The sequence below is a fragment of the Salvia splendens genome, chromosome 4, assembly GCF_004379255.2.
Source record: "Salvia splendens isolate huo1 chromosome 4, SspV2, whole genome shotgun sequence".
In the NCBI taxonomy this organism is placed as follows: domain Eukaryota; kingdom Viridiplantae; phylum Streptophyta; class Magnoliopsida; order Lamiales; family Lamiaceae; genus Salvia; species Salvia splendens.
This window is the reverse complement of record NC_056035.1, coordinates 13,511,785-13,533,547: the sequence shown is the minus strand read 5'-3', so window position 1 is coordinate 13,533,547 and position 21,763 is coordinate 13,511,785. Positions and strand designations below refer to the sequence as shown.

The 21,763-nt window shown below is 38.7% G+C and overlaps 3 protein-coding genes across 5 annotated transcripts; 1 reads left to right on the top strand and 2 right to left on the bottom strand.

Moving 5' to 3' along the window:
* Window positions 1-13,417: 13,417 nt before the first annotated feature.
* LOC121801172 (activator of 90 kDa heat shock protein ATPase homolog) lies at window positions 13,418-15,550 on the bottom strand. The gene is made up of 3 exons (XM_042200618.1): window positions 14,450-15,550; window positions 13,718-13,797; window positions 13,418-13,644 (listed from the first exon to the last, which is right to left on the bottom strand). The coding sequence occupies exons 1-3, from the start codon at window positions 15,341-15,343 to the stop codon at window positions 13,551-13,553; spliced, it is 1,068 nt and encodes a 355-aa protein (XP_042056552.1). The 5' UTR covers window positions 15,344-15,550; the 3' UTR covers window positions 13,418-13,550.
* Window positions 15,551-16,229: 679 nt separating this feature from the next.
* On the top strand, window positions 16,230-17,264 carry LOC121798691. Its single transcript, XM_042197823.1, has 3 exons — window positions 16,230-16,610; window positions 16,686-16,757; window positions 16,976-17,264. Exons 1-3 carry the CDS (start codon window positions 16,536-16,538, stop codon window positions 17,135-17,137), a joined length of 309 nt encoding a protein of 102 aa, XP_042053757.1. The 5' UTR covers window positions 16,230-16,535; the 3' UTR covers window positions 17,138-17,264.
* A 15-nt stretch (window positions 17,265-17,279) lies between these two features.
* LOC121798690 (gamma-tubulin complex component 3-like) lies at window positions 17,280-21,628 on the bottom strand. 3 transcript variants are annotated; one of them, XM_042197821.1, is made up of 4 exons: window positions 18,835-21,628; window positions 18,283-18,731; window positions 18,137-18,192; window positions 17,280-17,784 (listed from the first exon to the last, which is right to left on the bottom strand). In XM_042197821.1, the coding sequence occupies exons 1-2, from the start codon at window positions 21,348-21,350 to the stop codon at window positions 18,425-18,427; spliced, it is 2,823 nt and encodes a 940-aa protein (XP_042053755.1). In that variant the 5' UTR covers window positions 21,351-21,628; the 3' UTR covers window positions 17,280-17,784; window positions 18,137-18,192; window positions 18,283-18,424. The 3 variants fall into 3 exon arrangements, with proteins under 3 accessions (XP_042053755.1, XP_042053756.1, XP_042053754.1); XM_042197822.1 differs by having other exon boundaries at window positions 17,280-17,688; XM_042197820.1 differs by lacking the exon at window positions 17,280-17,784 and having other exon boundaries at window positions 17,850-18,192.
* Window positions 21,629-21,763: the final 135 nt, after the last annotated feature.

Here is a 21,763-nt window from a genome sequence, read left to right as displayed (position 1 = left end):
AGATATTGCAAGTTTGCAACTACCATCTTCTTTTGTTAGATAAACATTAAAAATACTTATTTCCGCCCAAATCTCATTATTATTCTATGTTTCGTTATTTCTCAGCTAAAAAATCTCTATTTATTGTATTTAAGAATTATATTTAAATAAATATTCTGGTGTAAAAGTAGCTGGAAATTGAGCATAGATGATAAGAATGCAAAGTTTATAGCATAATTTTTAAATTTTTGCTTATTTTTTGCACAAATAATGCATTAGGTACAACAATCATAGTTTGGAATTTGATGGAAAAGCTTTTCTTTTCTTATAAAAGAATCCATACATGTGCTGCTTAGTGCATCCGCAACGGCGTACGTCCACCATTATGAAAGGATATGTGCTAGATTAGATTAATATGAATTAAATAATTATAGTTGGGCTACAATTATAATTAGTCCATAAGCCCAACAATCATAAAACCCTAATGACTCTTTGTCTATATAATGGTTATTTATTCTCCATTGTGGGAGATGAGAAAGATCGTAATATTAGAAAGAAAATACGTAAAGCTTTGTAGAGAGAATTCCTAGCTTTCTTCTACGAAGCAATTGTACCGGGATAGTTCCTGCATCGGATTGGAATACACGTGGATCTCGATAGTAGTGGATTCAACTTGCAGGACACAATCGTAGAAGAAAACACAACAACAAGTAAGATTTAGTTTCGTTGTGTTTTACATGCTCAACTTGCAATATGATTATGAATCTAGATCTGTTATTCTTGTCTGCAATTTCTGCTGTGCTCATTAGATGAATACAAGAATTCCTAACAGTGGTATCAGAGCCCATGGCTCGATTCTTAATTAACTTTGTAATCTAATTACTTGTGGAATAATTTTAGAAATCAGAATTATGTGATTCATCTTATTCGAAATTTGATTTCAAAATTTTCATGAAATTGGTTTCATAATTGCTAAGAAGTTGAAATTGGATTTCGATTCCTTTAACAAAATTTTATGAAAATTACCGCAAATTGCAAACCGTTTTGGAGTTTGACTTCAAAGTTACGTTTTTGAAAAGTTAACAAATCATGGTTTGAAAGGATTTATCATTGAAATCTATTTATGGATATTAGATTTCAAAATTCTTTCATCGTCTTCACCGGGCAGCAGCCGTAGTCTTCGAACAGCGGCAGTTTGCTTTCCGGGCAGCCAAGGCAGCGAGCGAAGGGCTGGACAGCAGCAACGCTGCAGTCACAGCAGCTCCTTCTCAACGTGCTCCAGCAGGCGGCAGCTCCGGCGGTAGGAAACAAACAGCAGCTGCGTCGTCCTCAGGCGGCGGCGGAGGAACTGTCCTCGTCGGACAGCAGCTGTGTTGTCGCCGGGCAGCAGCTGCACAGCCACTGGACAGCAGCGGCGATCAGCTACAGATCTTGGCAGCTGCGGCGTCGTCTTCAATCTGCACCACGTCTGACAGCCGTGCCCACCGCCGGCTTGTGGACAGCGGCAGCTCTGACTTCGGTTGGGGCAGTGGCCACGGCGTGAAGGCAACGCTATGGAGGGGGCGACTTTTTTTTTCCGCAGAACCCTAGCTGGTTTTGAAGATACGGGTCGGATCCGAATCGTGGTTTTGGTCACTGTAAATCATATTATTAATTTAGAATTAATAATATTAATCAAGACAATAAATTAATTACTGTCATTATTTTGAATGGTAATAGTAAATATGTTTTTAATATTATTTTAGAATTAATATTAAATATCTGTTTATATTAGTTTGGAATTGATATAGATAAGATGATAAATTTATTAATTGGATTAATGGATTAATGAGCTAGAATTTGTTAATATTATTATTTTGGAATAATAAATAATATATGTGCTTGATGATGATTTGGAGTTATTACTTGATTTAAAAATTTATTAATTTAGAATTAATATAGATTGAATTAATTTCGTTAATTTGATTAACAAATTTGGACATAGTTATCATCTGTAAATGATAATATATACTCTACATCACAATATTAATTTGGAATTAATATTAAATATGTATAATTATATTAATTTAGAATTAATATAATGAAATCCACATTTAATTAGAGAATAAAATTTGATTTTATTTGTTGAGCATTATTTGATATCTTATGTGATAAGCGTGCTATTTGATTTTATGCTTATTTATTTCAACTATAGTAGTTAGAGACCGTTTATTGTCTGGGTAGGCGGCGCCCAGTATGTGTAGTCCGTGTTATACTATGTCTGGGTAGGCGGCGCCCAGTATTTGTAGTCCGTGTTATACTATGTCTGGGTAGGCGGCGCCCAGTAATTGTTTGAAATTTAATATTGGATATTATATTCACAAAATTAGTATCACAAAATTATTCCCCACAAAATATAAGTCTTGTTTTGAAACAAACGCGTCGTCCATCACAATTGTTTGATGCTCCTAGCCTTTTCGACCACGAGTTTTACGCCCTCGCGTTTACTCTAAATCTACAAGGTTTAGGCTCATTCATAGATGCATGGTTGACATCGTGTGATGGGGTTGACTTGCTTAAATTATTTTGAGTAGCCCTCGCAACCAGAATAATTTATGGACGTATATTAATTAGATTAATAAACCAAAAATTGTAAAATTGTTGTTATAATTGGCTTGGAGGCCTACCTGGTGATATTATTGTAGTCATCAGCCATCGCAGAGGTTGCAATAATATAGACTTGGATCTTGGACCACTAAAATTTATATTAGATATAAATTCGTATTTTATGTTTGGGGGACATAATATATGTTAAAATTAGTGGGAGCTAATCAATACAATAAACCCTTGTTTGATTAGTGATGCGATTGTGATCTTTGTATGCTTTTCTAATTTGCTTTTCGTTTTATTTTCTGTTCAGATAATATGTCAAACTTATCTTATGAGTGTATGATGGAAACAAACAAATTGACTAGGTCAAATTTCACGGGGTGGCAGAGAGACTACCCAAAACTCAAGGCACAAGGTGCAATGAGTGGGAGCTCAGCTATGTTTGTCATTGAGATAAATATGTCTATGAATAACTCACAATCCTGGGTATTGGATACCGCTTGTGGTTCACACATTTGTAATAATGTGCAAGGTTTAATTGACAGCAGGAAAGTGAGGCCTGGGGAAGTAGACCTACTTGTAGGAAATGGAGCAAAAGTTGCTGTCGAACGCGTGAGAACTTATAGATTAGATCTTCCCTCAGGACATAGACTAGATTTACATAATTGTTATTTCGTTCCAGTTATTTCAAAGAATATTATTTCCATTCCGATGTTGGACATCGAAGGTTTTTCCTTCCATTTTGCAAACAGCAGGTGCTCGTTTTCTAATAATGGATTGTTTTATGGAAATGCCTCTTTAGAGAATGGATTATATATGCTTGAATGCAAACGGGATATTCTCAATGTGCAAAATAAAAGACTTAAGCTATGTAATACGGATAATGCTACTTATCTTTGGCATTGTAGACTTGGTCATATCAATGAGAAAATGATAGCGAGATTGAGAAAGTTAGACTATCTAAATTCATTTGATTTTGAATCATATGGTGCTTGTGAATTCTGTTTCAAAGGAAAGATGAGTAATAAGCCACTTTCTGGGAAAGGGGCGCGTGCTAATGATATACTAGAGTTGATCCACACAGATGTGTGCGGACCGTTTCCAACTCAAGCAAAAGGTGGTTATTCGTACTTCATTACTTTTACTGATGATTTAACAAGGTATGGATATGTGTATCTTATGAAACACAAATCCGAGGCCTTTGAGAAATTTAAAGAGTTTAAGTGTGAAGTTGAGAAACAACTTGGGAAAAGTATAAAAACTCTTCGATCAGATCGAGGACGGGAATACTTGAGCCGAGAATTTCTTGATTACTTGAAATCGCATGGAATTCAGTCGGACTGGACACCTCCTGGTACACCACAAATGAATGGAGTATCTGAAAGGAGAAACCAAACATGATTAGATATGGTTCGATCCATGATGAGTTTAGCTAGTCTTCATTTATTTCTCTGGGGTCATGCTTTATTGACTGCTATTTACATTCTGAATAGAGTTCCATCTAAATCAGTTGAGAAAACACCATATGAGTTATGGTATGGCAAAAAGCCTTGTCTTAACTATATGCGGACCTGGGGTTGTCCAGCTTTTGTTAAGAAACAAATGACTGATAAGTTGGAATCTAAAAGTGAGAAGTGTTACTTTGTGGGATATCCTAAACAAACTAGGGGATACGATTTCTACTGTACTGAAAATCACAAGTTGATAACATCAAGGAATGTGACGTTCCTTGAAGACAGTTATGTCTCCAAGGAACAAGGTCAAAATACAGTAGATCTTGAAGAAATTCAAGAACCACAAGTTAACAATGAGGATGATGTATTGTCAAATGGTTTGAACAATAACTCAGTGGGAGTTTTTGATGATCTATTGGGAGGGGAAAATACTATTAGAGGAGACCTTAGAGGGACTCTCGAAGAACCTCCTCAAGACAATGAGATGCATCAAATACAAGATGATACAATAGTTGCATCACCTCTACCTCAAGAAGATCATAGTGATACATCTGAACCTACTCACATTCAGAATGAACAGCCCGAGCCAGAAGAAAACCAACTCAATAGGCCTAGAAGGATTCGTCGTGCACCTGAGAGACTGAATCTAATGGTTGAGAACCAAGATGATGAAGCTGATTTAGATGACGATGAGCCTAAGACCTATACCGAGGCGGTGTCAGACACCGATCGAGAGAAGTGGCTTGAAGCCTTGATATCTGAAATGGACTCGATGTACTTCAACTTAGTCTGGGAACTAATTGACTTGCCAGATGGGGTTTACCCCATAGGTTGCAAATGGATCTTCAAAAAGAAGAGAGATGCAGATGGCAAAGTACAAACCTACAAGGCTAGGTTAGTGGCGAAGGGTTATAGTCAGCGCGAAGGCATTGACTATGATAAACCTTTTCGCCAGTTGCTAAGATCAAGTCCATTAGGATATTACTTGCAATTGCTGCATACTACAATTTCAACATTTGGCAAATGGATGTGAAAACCGCATTTCTCAATGGAGAATTAGAAGGCGATGTCTATATGACACAACCAGAAGGTTTTGTATCGAAAGAAAGAATGCAGTGTGCAAGCTAAAGAAGTCCATCTATGGACTTAAGAAAGCTTCGAGGAGTTGGAATATTTGTTTTGACAGAACAATCAAATCGTTTGGTTTTGTCAGAAGCAAAGAGGACCCATGTGTTTATAGTAAACGCGAGAATGGTAACGTTGTCTTCCTTATCATATATGTTGATGACATCTTGATTATGGGAAGCGATCGTTCCATGATGCAATCCGTGAAAGGATGGTTGTCTAGTTCCTTTATGATGAAGGATCTGGGTGATGCTTCCTACATCCTTGGAATCAAGATCTATCGAGATAGACCGAATAGGATGTTGGGATTATCACAATCCACTTACATAGACAAGTTGCTAAGGCGCTTCTCAATGGAGAATTCTAAGAAATGTTTTCTTCCTATGGGACATGGCATTGTATTGTCAAAGAAGGATTGTCCTTCTAATGACAAAGAAAGAGACAACATGAAAAGGATCCCGTATGCCTCAGCTATAGGATCTATTATGTATGCCATGATTTCTACTAGGCTAGATGTGGCCTATGCGCTTAGCATGACATGCAGATTTCAGCAAAATCCCGGTGAGAAACATTGGAAAACCGTTAAGACTATTCTTAAGTACCTTAGAAGGACTAAAGAATATTTCTTAGTCTATGGTAGACAACCAGAGTTATCAGTTACTGGGTACACTGATGCTAGTTTCCAAACAGACCATGACGACTATAAGTCTTAGTCTGGATATGTTTTTGGCCTCAATGGTGGAGCAGTGAGTTGGAATAGTTCCAAACAAGGTACAACTGCCGATTCCACCACCGAAGCCGAGTATATTGCTACATCTGAAGCTGCCAAAGAAGCTGTTGCTTTGTTAGAGTTCGTTAAAGAACTGGGTGTCATTCCGAGTGCCAATAGTGCAATACCTTTGTATTGTGACAACACTGGTGCTGTTGCGCAAGCAAAAGAACCCAGATCTACGAACAGGAACAAGCATGTTCCCAGAAGATATCATCTGATCATAGAAATAATTGAAAGAGGCGACATAAAATTAGAAAGAGTACCCACTGATGATAACTTGGCTGATCCTTTCACCAAACCGTTATGTATAGCAAAACACAACAAGCACTTTGAGAGCTTAGGTGTTATGCATGTTGGTAGATGGCTTTGAATCAGTGGGAGTTACAGTTTTATATGTCTTAGAAACATTTTGTGTTGAGACAATATTACTTGATCACATTATATGAAAATTTTATTTTCTATGGGTTTTGTGCACTTATTGGAATAATTATTTTAAATGTTTGATTTTATTCTAAATATTTGTTCCCTTGAATTATGACTGTCGTTAATGGTGTGAGACATTAATGATATAGTATAATTCTAAAATAGCCCTAACCAATGATCATCAAGAATGGGATATTGATGATATGTTATAGGTTAGCATGGGGTTTGCATCACATTCTTCGAGAATGTAGTTGTTCTCACAACTATGAGATATTAGATACTCGTGATGGACACATGGTATACTTTGGAGAGTATTGGTATACCATACTATTAAATTGTTTTGTTGAGTGTCTACAGTTTATTAGTACATGAAGTATGTAATAGTCCTTGGATCTGAGGTCATTACACATTTTGTTTGTTGAGTGGTGTGCTTTGACCTTGTACAACGCTTTGCCTCCCCTCGGAGGATTAAGACACGGACTTGTGTTGGGTACATCATAAGATAAATGGAAATGGTAGTTGAGCCAAGAATGAGATTCATTCCTCGATTAGAATTTCGAGAGAACACTCAAATTCTCTATATTACTTGACCATTAAGTCATTGGCCAATGCAAAGATATATTCAATTAAAGTAATTGAATATGATCGAATGGGTCATTTAATAAAGATGATATAAAGTGATTGAGCTATTTGGATGACACATGACAAATCTTAGGCTCAATCGGGTGGTTCGTGAATGAAAGGATGTTACTATAAACTTTGTGTAAAGGCTTGTTTACCGAATTCACGTAAACGTCCTTCATATATCAAGCTACGCTGCCAACGCAGTCTAGGAGTTTTGTGCAGACTTCGATTAGATCGTCGTCGATAATGAGGGCCTAAAGGGTCACACTATAAGTGTATTTTGATCCGCTCAAGGGTACAAAGTTGGAACTGCGTATTATATCTAATGCTAGTCCAAGTGGGAGATTGAAAGGATATGGGCTAGATTAGATTAATATGGATTAAATAATTATAGTTGGGCTACAATTATAATTAGTCCATAAGCCCAACAATCATGAAACCCTAATGACTCTTTGTCTATATAATGGTTATTTATTATCCATTGTGGGAGATGAGAAAGATCGTAATATTAGAGAGAAAATACGTAAAGCTTTGTAGAGAGAATTCCTAGCTTTCTTCTACGAAGCAATTGTACCGGGATAGTTCCTGCATCGGATTGGAATACACGTGGACCTCGATAGTAGTGGATTCAACTTGCAGGACACAATCGTAGAAGAAAACACAACAACAAGTAAGATTTAGTTTCGTTGTGTTTTACATGCTCAACTTGCAATATGATTATGAATCTAGATCTGTTATTCTTGTATGCAATTTCCGCTGCGCTCATTAGATGAACACAAGAATTACTAACACATTAGGCAGCAGGAAGGCTGACGCGGACGTGCGTTGCGGACACCGTAGTTCCGCAGCATTTCGGGGACGATTGTCGGGACGTCCGCCATTGTAGTGCCACGACGGACGTCCCGATTTTTAATTTTTTAATAAAAAAACTTTATATATACGGCTCGTTGAACTTCATTTCATTCGCACCACTTGTTTTAACGAGTTTCTCTCTCTACGTTTAGTTTATATATCCAAAATGGCTAGTGGTAGTGGTAGTGGTGCGGGTGGTAGTGATGGGGGTGCTGATGACGTACGCCGGTGAATTAAATAACAGTTGCGGGTCGTTACATACAGGGAGATAAATCGCGCGATACAAGCGGCCTTGCAGCAGCAGCAGTAGCCGGCGGTACCTCGACCCATCCATCGTCGAACTATAGTACCCCGGGACCACATCGCTGCACACCGTCGGTTGTATGAGGACTACTTCGCTCCGGAGCCGCGGTTTAGGGAGAACATGTTCAGGCGACATTTTAGGATGCATCGTCCGCTATTTCTACGTATCGTGGGCGCTTTAGAGCGTCGATACGAGTATTTCAGGATTAGGGAGAATGCGGCTGGTAAACCCGACCACACGCTCATACAGAAGTGCACTGCTGCAATCAGGCAGCTAGCATACGGAGGTGTGGGCGACATGTTCGATGAGTACTTCCACATCGGCGAGACGACTGCCCGAGAATATCTGAAGTATTTTTGTGAGGGCGTTAGGGTGATATGCGGGGATAGGTATCTTCGGAAGCCTACCCACGAAGATTGTCAGGCTCTGATGGATATGCACGGGTGTCAGCACGGGTTTCCGGGAATGTTAGGCAGCATAGATTGTATGCATTGGGAGTGGAAGAACTACCTCGCCGCCTGGAAAGGGGTGTTCACTACCGGTTTTAAGGGCAAGAATCCCCCGATGATCCTTGAAGCGGTAGCTAACTACCGGCTGTGGATTTAACATGCGTATTTTGGAGTAGCCGGGTCGAACAACGACATCAACGTCCTCCAAGCGTCGCCCCTTTTCAACGACTAGTGCATGGGCGTTGGTCCGACCGTCAGTTTCGTCGCCAACGACAACCAGCACAATATGAGCTATTATTTGGCAGATGGGATATACCCTATGTGGCTCGTCTTTGTGAAGACGATCGGATGTGCAACAGACGAAAAGAAGATCTATTTTGCGGGTCGTCAGGAGGCAGCGAACAAGGATGTGGAGCGAGCATTTGGTGTGCTCCAAGCTCAATGGGCGGCAGTGAAGGGTCCATCACGGCTGTGGTATATTGACAGCATCGCTGATATCATGTACGAATGTATTATCATGCACAACATGATTGTCGAAGATGAAGGTCCAGCACTGACTGATTAGGCCAATGATGATGTTGATGTTGCCGGTCCAAGCCACGGCGTGGCCACCTCCAATGTACGTATGGGGATACCCCATGAAGAGGCCGATCGAGTTCGTGCATTTGCCGACATGCGCCAACGACAAGCCCATATTCGACTTCAGAACGATATAATTGAAGAGCTATGGACGCGGAGGGGTCGTCGTTGATATTTATAATGTAATTTGTTTAGACTTTTTTTGTTGAAATGTACTTTTTTTTATTTAATGAAATTATCATTGCACTTTCTCCGTCTGTATTCGTGTCGACATTTTAATTCCATAAATTGTTTAATTTGGTGAATTTATGAATTTTTATTATGCAGTGGGATGTCCGTTATTATGCAGTGGGATGTCCTTATGACGTGGCAGAATATGTTTTTGGGAAGTCCGTCGGGATGTCTGCCGGGACATCCGTCTCACTGTGGATGCTGTTATGAACAAATAATTCGTTTCTCCTTTTAATAATGAAACATTTTGTTAGTACGTTATTTATCTACTTGTTGTCCTTAATATTAATTGTCTTCATAAAATTTAAACAGGAAATTACAATAAATTATCGGGGAAAAAATGATGGGATTTGTGTAATGTTGGTGTAAACTGTAAAGCGGCTTTTCAATCAGTCTACCGATAATGCTACATTAATTGAACGGTCCATTACAGCAATGATCTACTATAAAACAATCCAGATGGCACAAATTCATAAAAATAATTGGTCCGGTTTTGATTATTTTTAAATTTATAATCATTGAAAAAATCCAATGCAGAGCCTGCTTAGAGTTTGTTATTTATTCCAAAATACTAAATATCCATTTGGCTTCAACATAAATGCTCTATTTGAAAATTTTCATTGGAGCTGAAAACAAATGTCACATTCACATATAAAATTGGTAAATAAATAATAACGGAAACATTGTGCCTAATGCCAATCCCTCTAAATAGTACTACTACTATCAATTAACCAATGTTGTGTTTTTTCTGTACGACATACAAGTAAGATGCGATCAAAATTCAGACTAAATAAATGTATTCGATTTGGAATAAAGAGATTGTGAAAATTCAGAAAATTAAAAGTTATAATGATAGAAATTCATAGTTCCATCCTAAAATTAATTGGTGATAGAAGAAGAGATCTATGAGACTTATATATATAGTCTTTGTGTACACCGATTTGAGATATTATTATATTTATTTTTATGTTTCAATTGCCAACACCCTCCCTCAAATCCTTCAAGGTGAATCTTTCACCTTAAAGGGGTTGAACTTTTTCGATCGGTTGGACTACTGGCCCAAATTTTCAGCCCAATTATACTGCTGGGTCAGTATAATATGACCCACAATTGACAACCCGCTCTGATACCATGATAGAAATCTATGGGTTCCTTCCTAAAACTAATTGGTGATAGGAGGAGAAGCTTATGAGACTTATATAGTAGATTAAATTCTTGATGTATACTGATAATATGAGATATTATTATATTTATTTTTATATTTCAATGGCCAATATATATAAGAGGAAGAAATAAATTAAAATAGCATATGTTTTCAAAGATGTGTAGGATTGAGACAGTGACTATTGATGAACCAGCAAAAACTGGGCCCAATTTCATAAATTGCGAACTTGACATTATTTCCATCATCTATCCAACGACTTTATTCCACCGACCCACATTTTGATTTTGTGCTATGCTTAGAGCATCCATAATAGGGCTGGATGTCCCGGCGGACATTCCGACGGACATCTCAAAACACCTCCTGTCATCTTATAAGGACATCCCACAATACTGCCACGTCATAAGGACATCCCACTCCACAATAGCAGACATTCCCAAGGACATCCAGGCGGACATCCACAATAATCAAAATTCACAAATATGTAATTTTATGGAATTAAAATTTCGACACGAATACGTCAAAATTGCAACCACTTTATTTCAAAAAAAACATACATATTTAAATTAAAAAAAAAATACATAGTTCACCAAAAAAACCATCCCAAACCAAAAAATGATTCAAACAAAATACATGTTATACCCTTGAATCTGTATAGTTTGCCGCTAGCCGAACGAAGTCTAGTTTGAATCTATATAGAGTTTGCAATGAGCCGTATATATAGAGTTTTTAAAAAATAAAAAATAAAAAATTCGGACGTCCGTGCGGACGTCCGTCGTGTCACCGCAATAGCGGACGTCCGCAGAAACCGACGGACGACCTCTCATCCGTCGCCGACGTCCGCGTCCGTCGTTTTTGACGCAATAGCGGACGTCCGCCCCGACGTCCGCTATTGCGGATGCTCTTATTATGCCTTCATGATTAGTATATCCAGTATGTCTAATTTACTTCCTTATTAACTAAATCCATATTCAAATTTAAATTGTACGAAATGAACATTCATCACCTCAAGATGCAACTCATAACACAAAACGTATATTTGAAATCTCAGAATTTAAATTTTTAATTATTTAAGAGAAATCTTGCATGCAAAGCCGCAAAGGTAATCTTTAACCTAGGCGACTAGGTCTAAGTCAAGAATTCAACTTTGGGGTAACTGATTATACTCCCTCCGTCCCGCGTTACTTGAACGTTTCCTTTTCGGCACGGAGATTAAGGAATGAGTGATAGATAAAGTCAAATATTACGGCTGTAGGTGATAATTTTTACTAAAAATGGAAAGAGTGCAAATAACTTGGGACGCCCAGAAAGGAAATAAGTGCAAGTAACACGGGACGGAGGGAGTATTAATTAAAGAAATACCATATTTTACCTGAAGAGTAGCATGTAGTTATATATGGAGATTACACCAATAAGCCTGTTTATAAAATAACTTGAAGAGTTTGATTTGTTTTATGGAGTAATACAAAAGAGAAATAATCCGTACATGGGCCAGGTAAATTTTCCAAATAAAGTTGCAAAAAGGAGGGGAAAGGCCCATTACTAGATTCATATTGGTGTTGGACTAGATTGGGCTGATAGATATCGAGTTTAATTCACATAAAATTAATAGGAGTAAAGACCAATGGAAGTTCAAAATTCAAACTGAATCGCCTATGATAAACTTAAATACACAAGGATTGAGCAAAAATCAGTTTGTCGTCGCCTATCATAATCATTAATGTTTATGTGCTATCTATAATATTTAAAAAACAAAAAAAAAAAGAAGATAGTTATCGATAGAGTTCCTGTTCGGTAGTAGTAGATATTAGTATAATATAGGATCAACTACTAGGGTGGGCTTTATTAATGATTAAATTATATCTAAGATAATTTTAATAAGATGTTTGATAGTTTCACAATTTTAATAAATTATAAAATTAATTTTAATGGATAGATTAATTAATTTCAGAATAATTAAACTCAAATCAAAAGTACCTTAGAGCATCCACAATGGGACGCCCTATAGTCCGCCTTATATGACGCCCTATACTCCGCCACATTAGCATTTTATCCTCCTACTCATTTCACTTGCAGTGGGATGCTCTATAGGCCGCCATGTAGTCCACCCTAAGCATTTTATTTATTTGCATCGGGCGTGCTATCGTACGCATTGCCTGCAATGGGGCGGACAATAGCACGCCTGATGCGTGTTCCATGGCCTATCGTCTCTGCGGACGATGCATCAGGCATCGTCCGCATAGCTACAGTGGCGGACGATAGCACGTCCGATGCATCAGGCGAACCCACTGTGGATGCTCTTAATGAAAACTTGCTTTATTATTGTGAAGCGGATTTTAATTATCTACTAATTGACTTTGTTTATGAAAATTTGTTAGGGTTTCTTGGCAGCCATCTCCAGCTGCCGCATACCTCCACCCTTTGCCTCCCATACTTGTGCTTCCATTTTTATTTGTGTTAAGACACTCAGTTCAGGGTTGATTTTTGACGGAACCCCTGGTGAAGAAATTGCCAACCATTCAGGCTAGACCTGACTGAAAATATGATTTGTGTTGCTTTGGTGTTATGGGATTGTGAAAAAAGACACTTGTTGACGGGGAGAGATGAAGTGATAGGAGTCGGACAGAGTTTGAGTAAACTAAATTGCGAACACATGACCTATGTAACAGCGATTATGCGAGTAAATGTAGGCCATGTAAATACCTGTTTCAATAAAATGAATCCCAATTAATTTAGCAGTGCCGAGATGAGTGCACTGCTACAAACTACACAATAGCATTAGCAGGGCTGGACCAGATGCAACTATGTAATAACGATCAAATCTCAAAAATAACGACATTATCGTGTGCAAAGTAACCGGAGAAAGCATCAAAATTACATTCTGATCAAACACTTCATCAAATTTCATCAATCAATCATCAGTTTGATTAATCTCACATCCTGGTTTGTAAATGAAAAAAACACAACATAGTTTAGTTCCACAATTGTGTCTCAAAGCAAACATATTCTAGATGCCGAATCCAAAAACAGCCCGTATTTTGTGGAAGATGAGATCCCTCCATCCTCTCTCAGTGTTTTCAACCACGGTGGCATTGCCATACCTGCATCAACAAACCTTAAGAAACGGAAATGCTGAAGCCAACAGAAATACTATCAATCACTCAAGAAACTAACCTGTCTTCCTCTGGTACATCGGTGTGAGTGAGCTTGACGACAGTAGTCCCAGATTCAGGTTCATCAAAAGCAAGACGTACCTGCATTCATGAGCAAATCGCTTATCAGAGAGACAACAAAGTTGCAGGGAAATAAAGTTTATAAGATCAGACTCCAATCTGTCAAACAACATCATCGAATCAATATATACAACCAACTCAGAGTAAGATAGTAATAGCTGATCATCATCTATCTATCACCATTGCTCAGACAATTATGCCTGTGCAGTGTATCAAGAAAAACAAAAGCTTCCAGTTTGCATACTAACAAGGATTGATAAAAATTAGCTCATTCAGCATCCAAAAATCATAGTACTAACTAGACGAGAGACCTCCTAACTCTCCTATAAACAATGCCAAATCATTTTCTGGTGCCTGTGCACATCATATCTATCAAAATCTACATAGTGAGCTTCAAAATCAGCTTCTACTTCCCACAGTTCTTATAAGGAGCCTAACGCAAACACACTCTCTAGTCAAAACTCAAGGACATTAGCAATATAACCCAATAAACCGTAAACTACGCAGACGCTTTCAATTTCTAAACAAGATTCAATAGAACTAAACTAGCATTCACAGCTGCAGAAAGATACAAGCAAAACACACACATGTAATCCACAGTTGCTAGTAAAAGAGAATCATCAGTCGCAAATAAAGTAGTGTAACAGAGATTCAAGGTTTTTCTGCACTATACCGTGGATGTGATGCCATCAGGCCAGCTCCCAAATCTCCATTGCTGAACAATGAGTTTCCCTTCCTGCAACTCGAGATTCTTCCCTGTCACTGATCCATCAAAAATGCTGAACTCCCCATCCACCTCCTTACTGATCCTCGCATTGCTCTGTGTAAACCCTCTCCACCTATTCTCATCCATTAAAATCTCAAACAAATCCCTCGCTCGACAGCTGAACTTCTCGCTCATCGTTATCGTCTTAAATCCTTCCTTCCTCTTCTCCACCTTCTTCTTCACCTCCTTCACGGCGGCAGTCGCAGCCACAGCCGCCCCGTTATTATTCGCAGCAGCAGCAGACTCAGAGCCAGGCTTCTTCACGGAGACTTTCTTCACTTCCAAATCCTCCTTAGCAGGCCCACCTTTTGCCATTGCGTCAACGTATGCCCTAATTTGCGCAAACACAAAAGGTTTCCCCTTCGCAACAAACGCTTCCTTGAGCGTTTTCCCAATCGGTCCATCGTCTTTGATAGTGATTCTCAAATCGGGATCCTCGCCGGCGTTCTCGTCGGAGATGTAGGGAACTTCGACAGAACCCTCGGTTTTCAAAATCGATTTCCCATCGGAATCCTTGGCCTCCGCATAGTAGGAGACAACCAAATTCAACTCGTAGCCGGGGATAATCTTCCCCTTGCGAACATTGACGTAGGCCTCTCCGTCGAGCTTCTCGACCTTGTTGATCTTGATGTAGAGATTGCCCTCGCCGGAGAGGATGGGCTTGTCGCACAGAAGGTGCTCGAGGAATTTCCTAGACCAGTCGAGGCAATTGGTTTCGGCCCAGTGCCAATTGTGGACGTTGGTGCCGTCGGTACGGTCTTCGACGATCCAGCGCTTGTCCCCTTCGCCCAATCTCGCCATGGTTAAGTAATTGAGATACGGATTGAAGAGAGAGATGTGTGAGTGAGAGTAGTGTGTGTTGATTTAGGCGTGCGACGGCGGGCGAGCGGTGGGGAGATGAATTTATACAAAGATCTGTGAATAGAAAGGTCTGGATTCATGTGAACAATTCCATTTCTTTTTGGCGGAAATTCTGCTCTTAGAATGATCTAGAAGGAGTAAGAAACCTAGCTATACATTGTACTCAAATTAACATGTTCTTTTCTTTAAAAGAAACAAAATACTTGGATTTGATCCAATAAAAATGAAAAGTTTTTTTTTATATTATCATTTCTCTTATTTAACTCTTTTTTCATTAACTTATAAAATAACACTATTTAAAATCTTATGTTGGAAATTAAATGTTTCATATTTATTGCGACAAAGAGAAGATGATTATCGATACAAGAATTAGGCATATAAGAATACATTTATTGGGAGATAACCCAAACAAGAATGCATCTAAATACAGAAATGCAGCATAAATCTTGGGCCTAAGGTTAAGTGACATAATAGTCAATAATTAACCAAAAACACGTGGTCATTATTACACAGTTTTATGTCATATTATAAAATTCAGGTTTAAAGTCATGATAAAATCATTTTAGATCATCTTTTGTTAGAATGACCTAAAAATGCCTTACGTATAATTTTGTTTTGCGTTTCTGTATTTAATTCTAATTTTTCATAGATCAAAACCCTTTTTAGCGACAATAACAGAAAAATATAATCTGAATATTTATGTGCGAAAATATTCTACTACTCCTTTTATAAGTCACATGCCTCACAAACTCTACAAATATAAAAATAAATAAATAAATACAAATTGAAACTAAAATTAAAATTGGAAAGCTACTCAGTGAAATGACTCAATATTCAAGAAGAGAAGACCCTCCTCCATTACATATGTTTGTTGTTTCGATCAAAATTCAGCTCCGCTTCTTTGGGCAAACTAATCTTCTCTCATCACGAATGGACAACAATCAAACCATTCCAAACCCCATAAAGGCAGTCAGAGCTATACGAAAATCTACCCGCTCTGCACTCGACACAAACACTAAAACAAAAGCAAGAGCAAAACCCAAACAAGAGGAGCAAATACGGCCTACAACATCAATCTCTTCGACTCTCTTGGAAAATTTTCCCATCCTGAGTCGTGATTTCTACCAGATTGATGCCCTTGATCTTGCCCCCCCGTTTGCTGGGGAGGCATCTCAAGAAGGACGACGTCGTCCTCCAGATAACTGAGGTAATCGCTCGCTTCATGTATGTACTTGGTTTTGGGACTGGTTATAATTTATGCATTGTATGTGTTTGATGAAAGGTTGAAGCTTACAGGCCTAATGACTCAGCTTGCCACGGTCGATTTGGGATCACTGCAAGGACAGCCCCTGTGGTACGATATTCACTTGTGCAGCCATGTTTCCTGCTTGCTTTGTGTAAATTGCTGTTGCCTTCTTATAATGTAATGTAATGTAATGTAATGAATGGATTTCTTACTTCTAATGGAGTAGTTGTTGCATTGATAATTTGAAACGTAAGTTAGGAACATTTCTGATATAACAAGGTCAAAAACACTCTCAGACCTCTCTAATTTGAAGTGTTGTGAGACAGGGTCACATGTGTATATTGAAGTCAGACCGCTTTCTGCTGTTTTTCTTAACTTGGGCGGTGACAGTGAGAGATGTATCACTGCCACTTTTTGTTGTGTTTGGACGAAGTTTGAATCTGAGAAAGCTTTGCTCCTCTACTAATGTTAAAGAAGGATCAGTTTGAGTGTAATCACGATTCATGAATAGCATTGTCTCAGAACCTTTATGCAATTTTTTGTTTCTTTATTGTTCAATTGAGTGGAATTATGGTTGCTCAATTTCCAGTGTGATAGGAGTATTTGTTTACAAACATTGCGCACCAAAAGTTGAGAAACAATCAGAATTAATGTACTACTTATTTTGCCGCCTATAAATAGGTAAAGTATATGTGTACAAAGCAACATAACAAGCTGGCAAATTATTTTCATAATATGGTGCTTGTATAAGTTGCAGAAGGAGGCTACACTTGAAACCTTATATAATTCACAAAAAGAACACCGGATACTGTACATAAAGGTTAGATATGTTTGAGAATCTAAAAGGCATTGTATTAATAGCCAATTCTCTGAAGTTTAATATTTGTGACGAATATAGAGGTTTTCGGCGGCGGTGCATCTCAGATGAATGGCACTTCCTTCCAATCTAAAAGTGTGGGGTTCTCAGAACTGCTGTCACCTGCCCTCGATGGCCAACCTTTGCTGGTAGCTATGTTATCACTTGTGCAATTTATCATTTCTGATGCAGAGATAGGGAAGCATTTCATGCTGCACCTATGCTAAGGTGTAATGTTTGAAGAGAAAAAAAATCCCTGAATTACCAAATTCTCACACCCTAAAAGATATTCAAGTTAAACAGTTGGTTGATACTCAGAGAGAGAGAGAGAGGCGAAAGAAGAATAGAGAGAAACCTTCCAAGGATCAGCATAGAGGTAATTCTATAAGGGCAAAGGGAGAATTGATAAGAACACAACAAATCATCCACCTATTTATCAGCAAACCAATACAACGAAGCAATGTGACAAAGCTTGGCACAAATATATTGGAGAATAGAAAAAACAACAAAGCAACCACCAATTATAGATCTACAAGCCATCTAACATTAAGCTTGCATAACCAAAACAAAACCAACAAACCAATACAATACACATAGACTATGGCACAATAACCTGGCTACAGAGTCATACCTTCAGCTCCCTCTTTTCTACCAAGCTAAGTGTCTTTCTTAAACTGGAATCCTTTCCTGTTATGGAAAAGAAAGATTCAGATCAACAATCACAAATATAACCAGAAACCATTAGGACAAGCATATCTGAAGATATATCATGCACACCTGTAAAGGCAACACACTGTACAAGCAATGCCAACGTAAACTAGCATAAGGAAGAGCATTGGTTCACAAGTCTGCAGCAAAGATAGACTCAAACGAGCATAAGATAATCTGAACTCTTCAGCATTTTCTTAAAAGTCAGATACTAAAACAAAAGCTTCTGGCCTTTGCTGGGTCTAAACTGGCTGTAAAACTCAGTGAAGTCCAATCGAAACATAAGGAACTTCAAGTCAACATGTTGTTGTATGGGCAATTGAGAAATAAAACCCTCAAAGACAGTTGAGTACTCCTTTGCAAGAGCATCCAAGTCTTGTGCCATGTTTTGGAGAAATTCCCCAGCACGTCTTGTTATGTCTTTCCTGCCTTCACCTAACCATGGACCCTGGTCTGAAGTTTTGTTACTAGAAACTTTCTTCTCTCCTACTTTAGCACGAGAAGTAGAGTCCATCGTTCTACATTTTTTACACAAATAGCTCAAATCAATAAAGAGGATTTCAAAACAAATCATATTCTATAATTTTTATTGGGAAAAGAGGTGCAAAAGAAAATCAATACCTTGACTGCAGCTCATATATGCCTTCATAGAGTCGATCTGCATGGCTTCGGAAGCGCAGTATGAGATCAAATAAAACAAAGAGTGTCTTGCTAAGATTTTGGGACCGTTCGCCAAGAAGAGACTTTTCAACAATTGAATAAAGATACTTTTCATGTGCCCCAAGTAGGTCATCAAGATCTTTAGCTGCTTCCAATTCCTTTGAGAAATCAGACCAAGACTCCTCCAAGACTTCAAACATTATATAATACTGTAGATTTGAAACAAAATGATTCATCTCATCCCAGAGAACTTGGCACTTCCTTGATGTCAATATTAACTGCAATTTAACAGCCTGGGGCAACTTAGAAAAGAACCGAGAAGTAACACAATTTGGTTTCATCATTTTCCAAACACCAATCAGTGCGTGCTCTACCCTTCTAAGCTTCCACAAAAAGTTAAAGATTCTCAGATACCTAGACATAACAGATTCTGTGAAAACAGTATTCAAGGGAACTCTAGCATCATATTCCAAAGAAAACACATCCCAGCCTTTATCCCCTGTGTTATGCGGCATCATTTTCACCCTTAACCTATCAAGTATATCAGGGTCGTCGTATTGGGCATTTGATGATCTAATTGCACTTTCCAGTAATCCAGCTAGCTTGAATGCGCTTATGGTATTGGCAGCCTCAGACAGATCTGGACCAACAATATCCATCAGGTACTGAACAAAATCACCTTGCCCAAGAAGTAAATATCTCTTGATTGCAAGGCAATGTTCCTTGAACTTATACTGTTTAAACATTACATCCAACAAATGCCTATCTATCCTCTTTGCTGCTTCTGTAACCAAAGATTCAAGAGCATCAGTCTCACCGTAACCAAGACCACCTCTCCTAGTACTGGTCCCAGCTGCAGCTGCAGCTTCAATGGCAGAATCTGCCCAGCCTTGATCATCACAACAAACTCGAAGGAAATTAATTGACTTCCCTGTCCTTAAGATGCGCTGAGCAAGGGACTGAGAAATGAAAGTAGGAAGCATAGATGCATGGAGTTGATAACCTTCTCTCCATAGAGATTCTGCTTTTACTGGTTGACCTAAGACAAAAAACTCTGCAAAGATATCCTCCAGCTCCCCCTCCAAAACCCAACTCCTAACCATTTCAAAGAGTGGGGAACATACCCTGCGGAGTAACCTGTTCATAAAATCATGCACAAGAGGATCACCATGTTGAGCATGCATATGAATAGCCCCAGCCATGCCACCACCTTTTAAGACCTTACAGCTATCAACTAAAACAGCCATAAGCTTCATCTTCACCATGGGTTCAGTAAACCAAACTGACAGCCTCCTCAATGAAAGATAGTTACCTGAGCTTGCATTTTCTGAAACTAATGGAATTGGATTCATTGCCTGTGCTTCAAGCACAGCCAGTAACTTATAATAATCTGACAATTCATCTTGTAATGCAGCACAAAAGGCCTGTCCAACAGTCCCGACATCTTCAGCTGGATACCTATCCATACTATCTGTTATATACCCCTTCACTTTCCTAAAAAGCCACCCAAGTTCACAGAGCTTCTGGGCCATAATCCTAGTAGCTCTGGGCACCTTAACCAACTCCGGAAGCACATATGCATCAACCTTCTCATCAAATTTCACATACTTCCCATCAATCCCTTGACACACATACAAAACATCTCTCACCAAAACCACTTCGGAAACCTCATTTTCCTCTTTTATCAGGTCCACAAACTCCCTATATGCCATATCACGGATATTTTCAGGGTCCTTAGATACCAGCAACATCCCTCCACCAAAGTGTTTCTCCAAATTCTCTCTTGTATTGAACCCCCTGGATTTATCTCCCAAACCCTTTAGTTTCTGCATATTTTCAGTCAAACTACTAAAGTTATCAAAATTAGCACCTAAATTCTTTTCGCCACTCTCCAATTTCTCCAAGTTACTCAAACCCCTCAAATTCCTAACAGAGTCAGAGGAACCCTTGAAACAATCAAAACCATTGCCAAACCCTCCAACCTTCGAATTCTTATTCAAATTCGCATACCCCCCAGAACTAATACTCCGCCCATCACTCTCATGTAATGCGGGTAGCCCGCCGGCCAATGCAGAATCTAAAAATCCGTTAGAAATCATATTAGGAAACTGGTTTTTCCGAATTTTCCGATCCTCCGATATAGTCTTCAGCAAGTACAGCACAGACCACTTATTTTTCACGCTTCCCTGCCCGTTTTTCAAAGAAAATTTCGAGTACAGATCGGCAAATGTTAGGGCTTCGGAGGACTTACCGGCGGTGGCAAGACGCCTCTTGATAGATTCCGCCATGGCGGCATCGTCCACAGCAATGGACGGCGTCATGCGGCTGGATAGTATCCGGAGCGAGTATTTGACGGCTTGATTGTAGTCTTGCTCGGTAGGAGCGGATGCGCTAGGGTTTTGAGTGTTGGACGTGTAGAGTAAGCGTTGCACTAGTTCTTTTACCAGATCTACCACTCTCTGGTCATCGTCTTCCATGGCGGCACCGGTAGAGGCGGCGATTAAAGTGCGGCTGCAGGGTGGCGATTTCTATTTTCAATATTGGGCGGGTAAATGAAAAATATTTTTGATGGGAATAAATTTCATAGAGCTAAAATATTACTCCCAACCATGTATATTACTCCTATCAGTATAAGTGATATGTTTTTCCCAACCATATAGGAAGGAAGGAAGGAGTATGATACTAATATGAATTTCTATTTTGATCGATCGGAAGAATAAGCTGTATCTAAAATATTGTTCAAAGTTATGCGATACTCATGAACCTGTTAAATAAGACTTTTATATGTTTAAAACGTGTTTCTAAAATTCTTCTTTGAAATCCAAAATTCGTCATAGCAGTTTGAGCAAATTCAACCTGACATTAAAATTTAAATGTAAGCTGCATTGGT

Bases quoted from the DNA above. Each gene is read 5' to 3' on its own strand.
- LOC121798690 (XM_042197821.1), bottom strand. From the start codon at position 21,350: ATGGAAGACGATGACCAGAGAGTGGTAGATCTGGTAAAAGAACTAGTG. The intron at 18,732-18,834 runs GTATTGATTTTC...TAAAAAATGTAG, and splicing joins ATATATGAGCTGCAGTCAAG to AACGATGGACTCTACTTCTC.
- LOC121798691 (XM_042197823.1), top strand. From the start codon at position 16,536: ATGCCCTTGATCTTGCCCCCCCGTTTGCTGGGGAGGCATCTCAAGAAG. The intron at 16,611-16,685 runs GTAATCGCTCGC...GTTTGATGAAAG, and splicing joins TCGTCCTCCAGATAACTGAG to GTTGAAGCTTACAGGCCTAA. The intron at 16,758-16,975 runs GTACGATATTCA...GTTGTGAGACAG, and splicing joins CTGCAAGGACAGCCCCTGTG to GGTCACATGTGTATATTGAA.
- LOC121801172 (XM_042200618.1), bottom strand. From the start codon at position 15,343: ATGGCGAGATTGGGCGAAGGGGACAAGCGCTGGATCGTCGAAGACCGT. The intron at 13,798-14,449 runs GTATAGTGCAGA...TCATGAATGCAG, and splicing joins CTGATGGCATCACATCCACG to GTACGTCTTGCTTTTGATGA. The intron at 13,645-13,717 runs GTTAGTTTCTTG...TTGTTGATGCAG, and splicing joins GATGTACCAGAGGAAGACAG to GTATGGCAATGCCACCGTGG.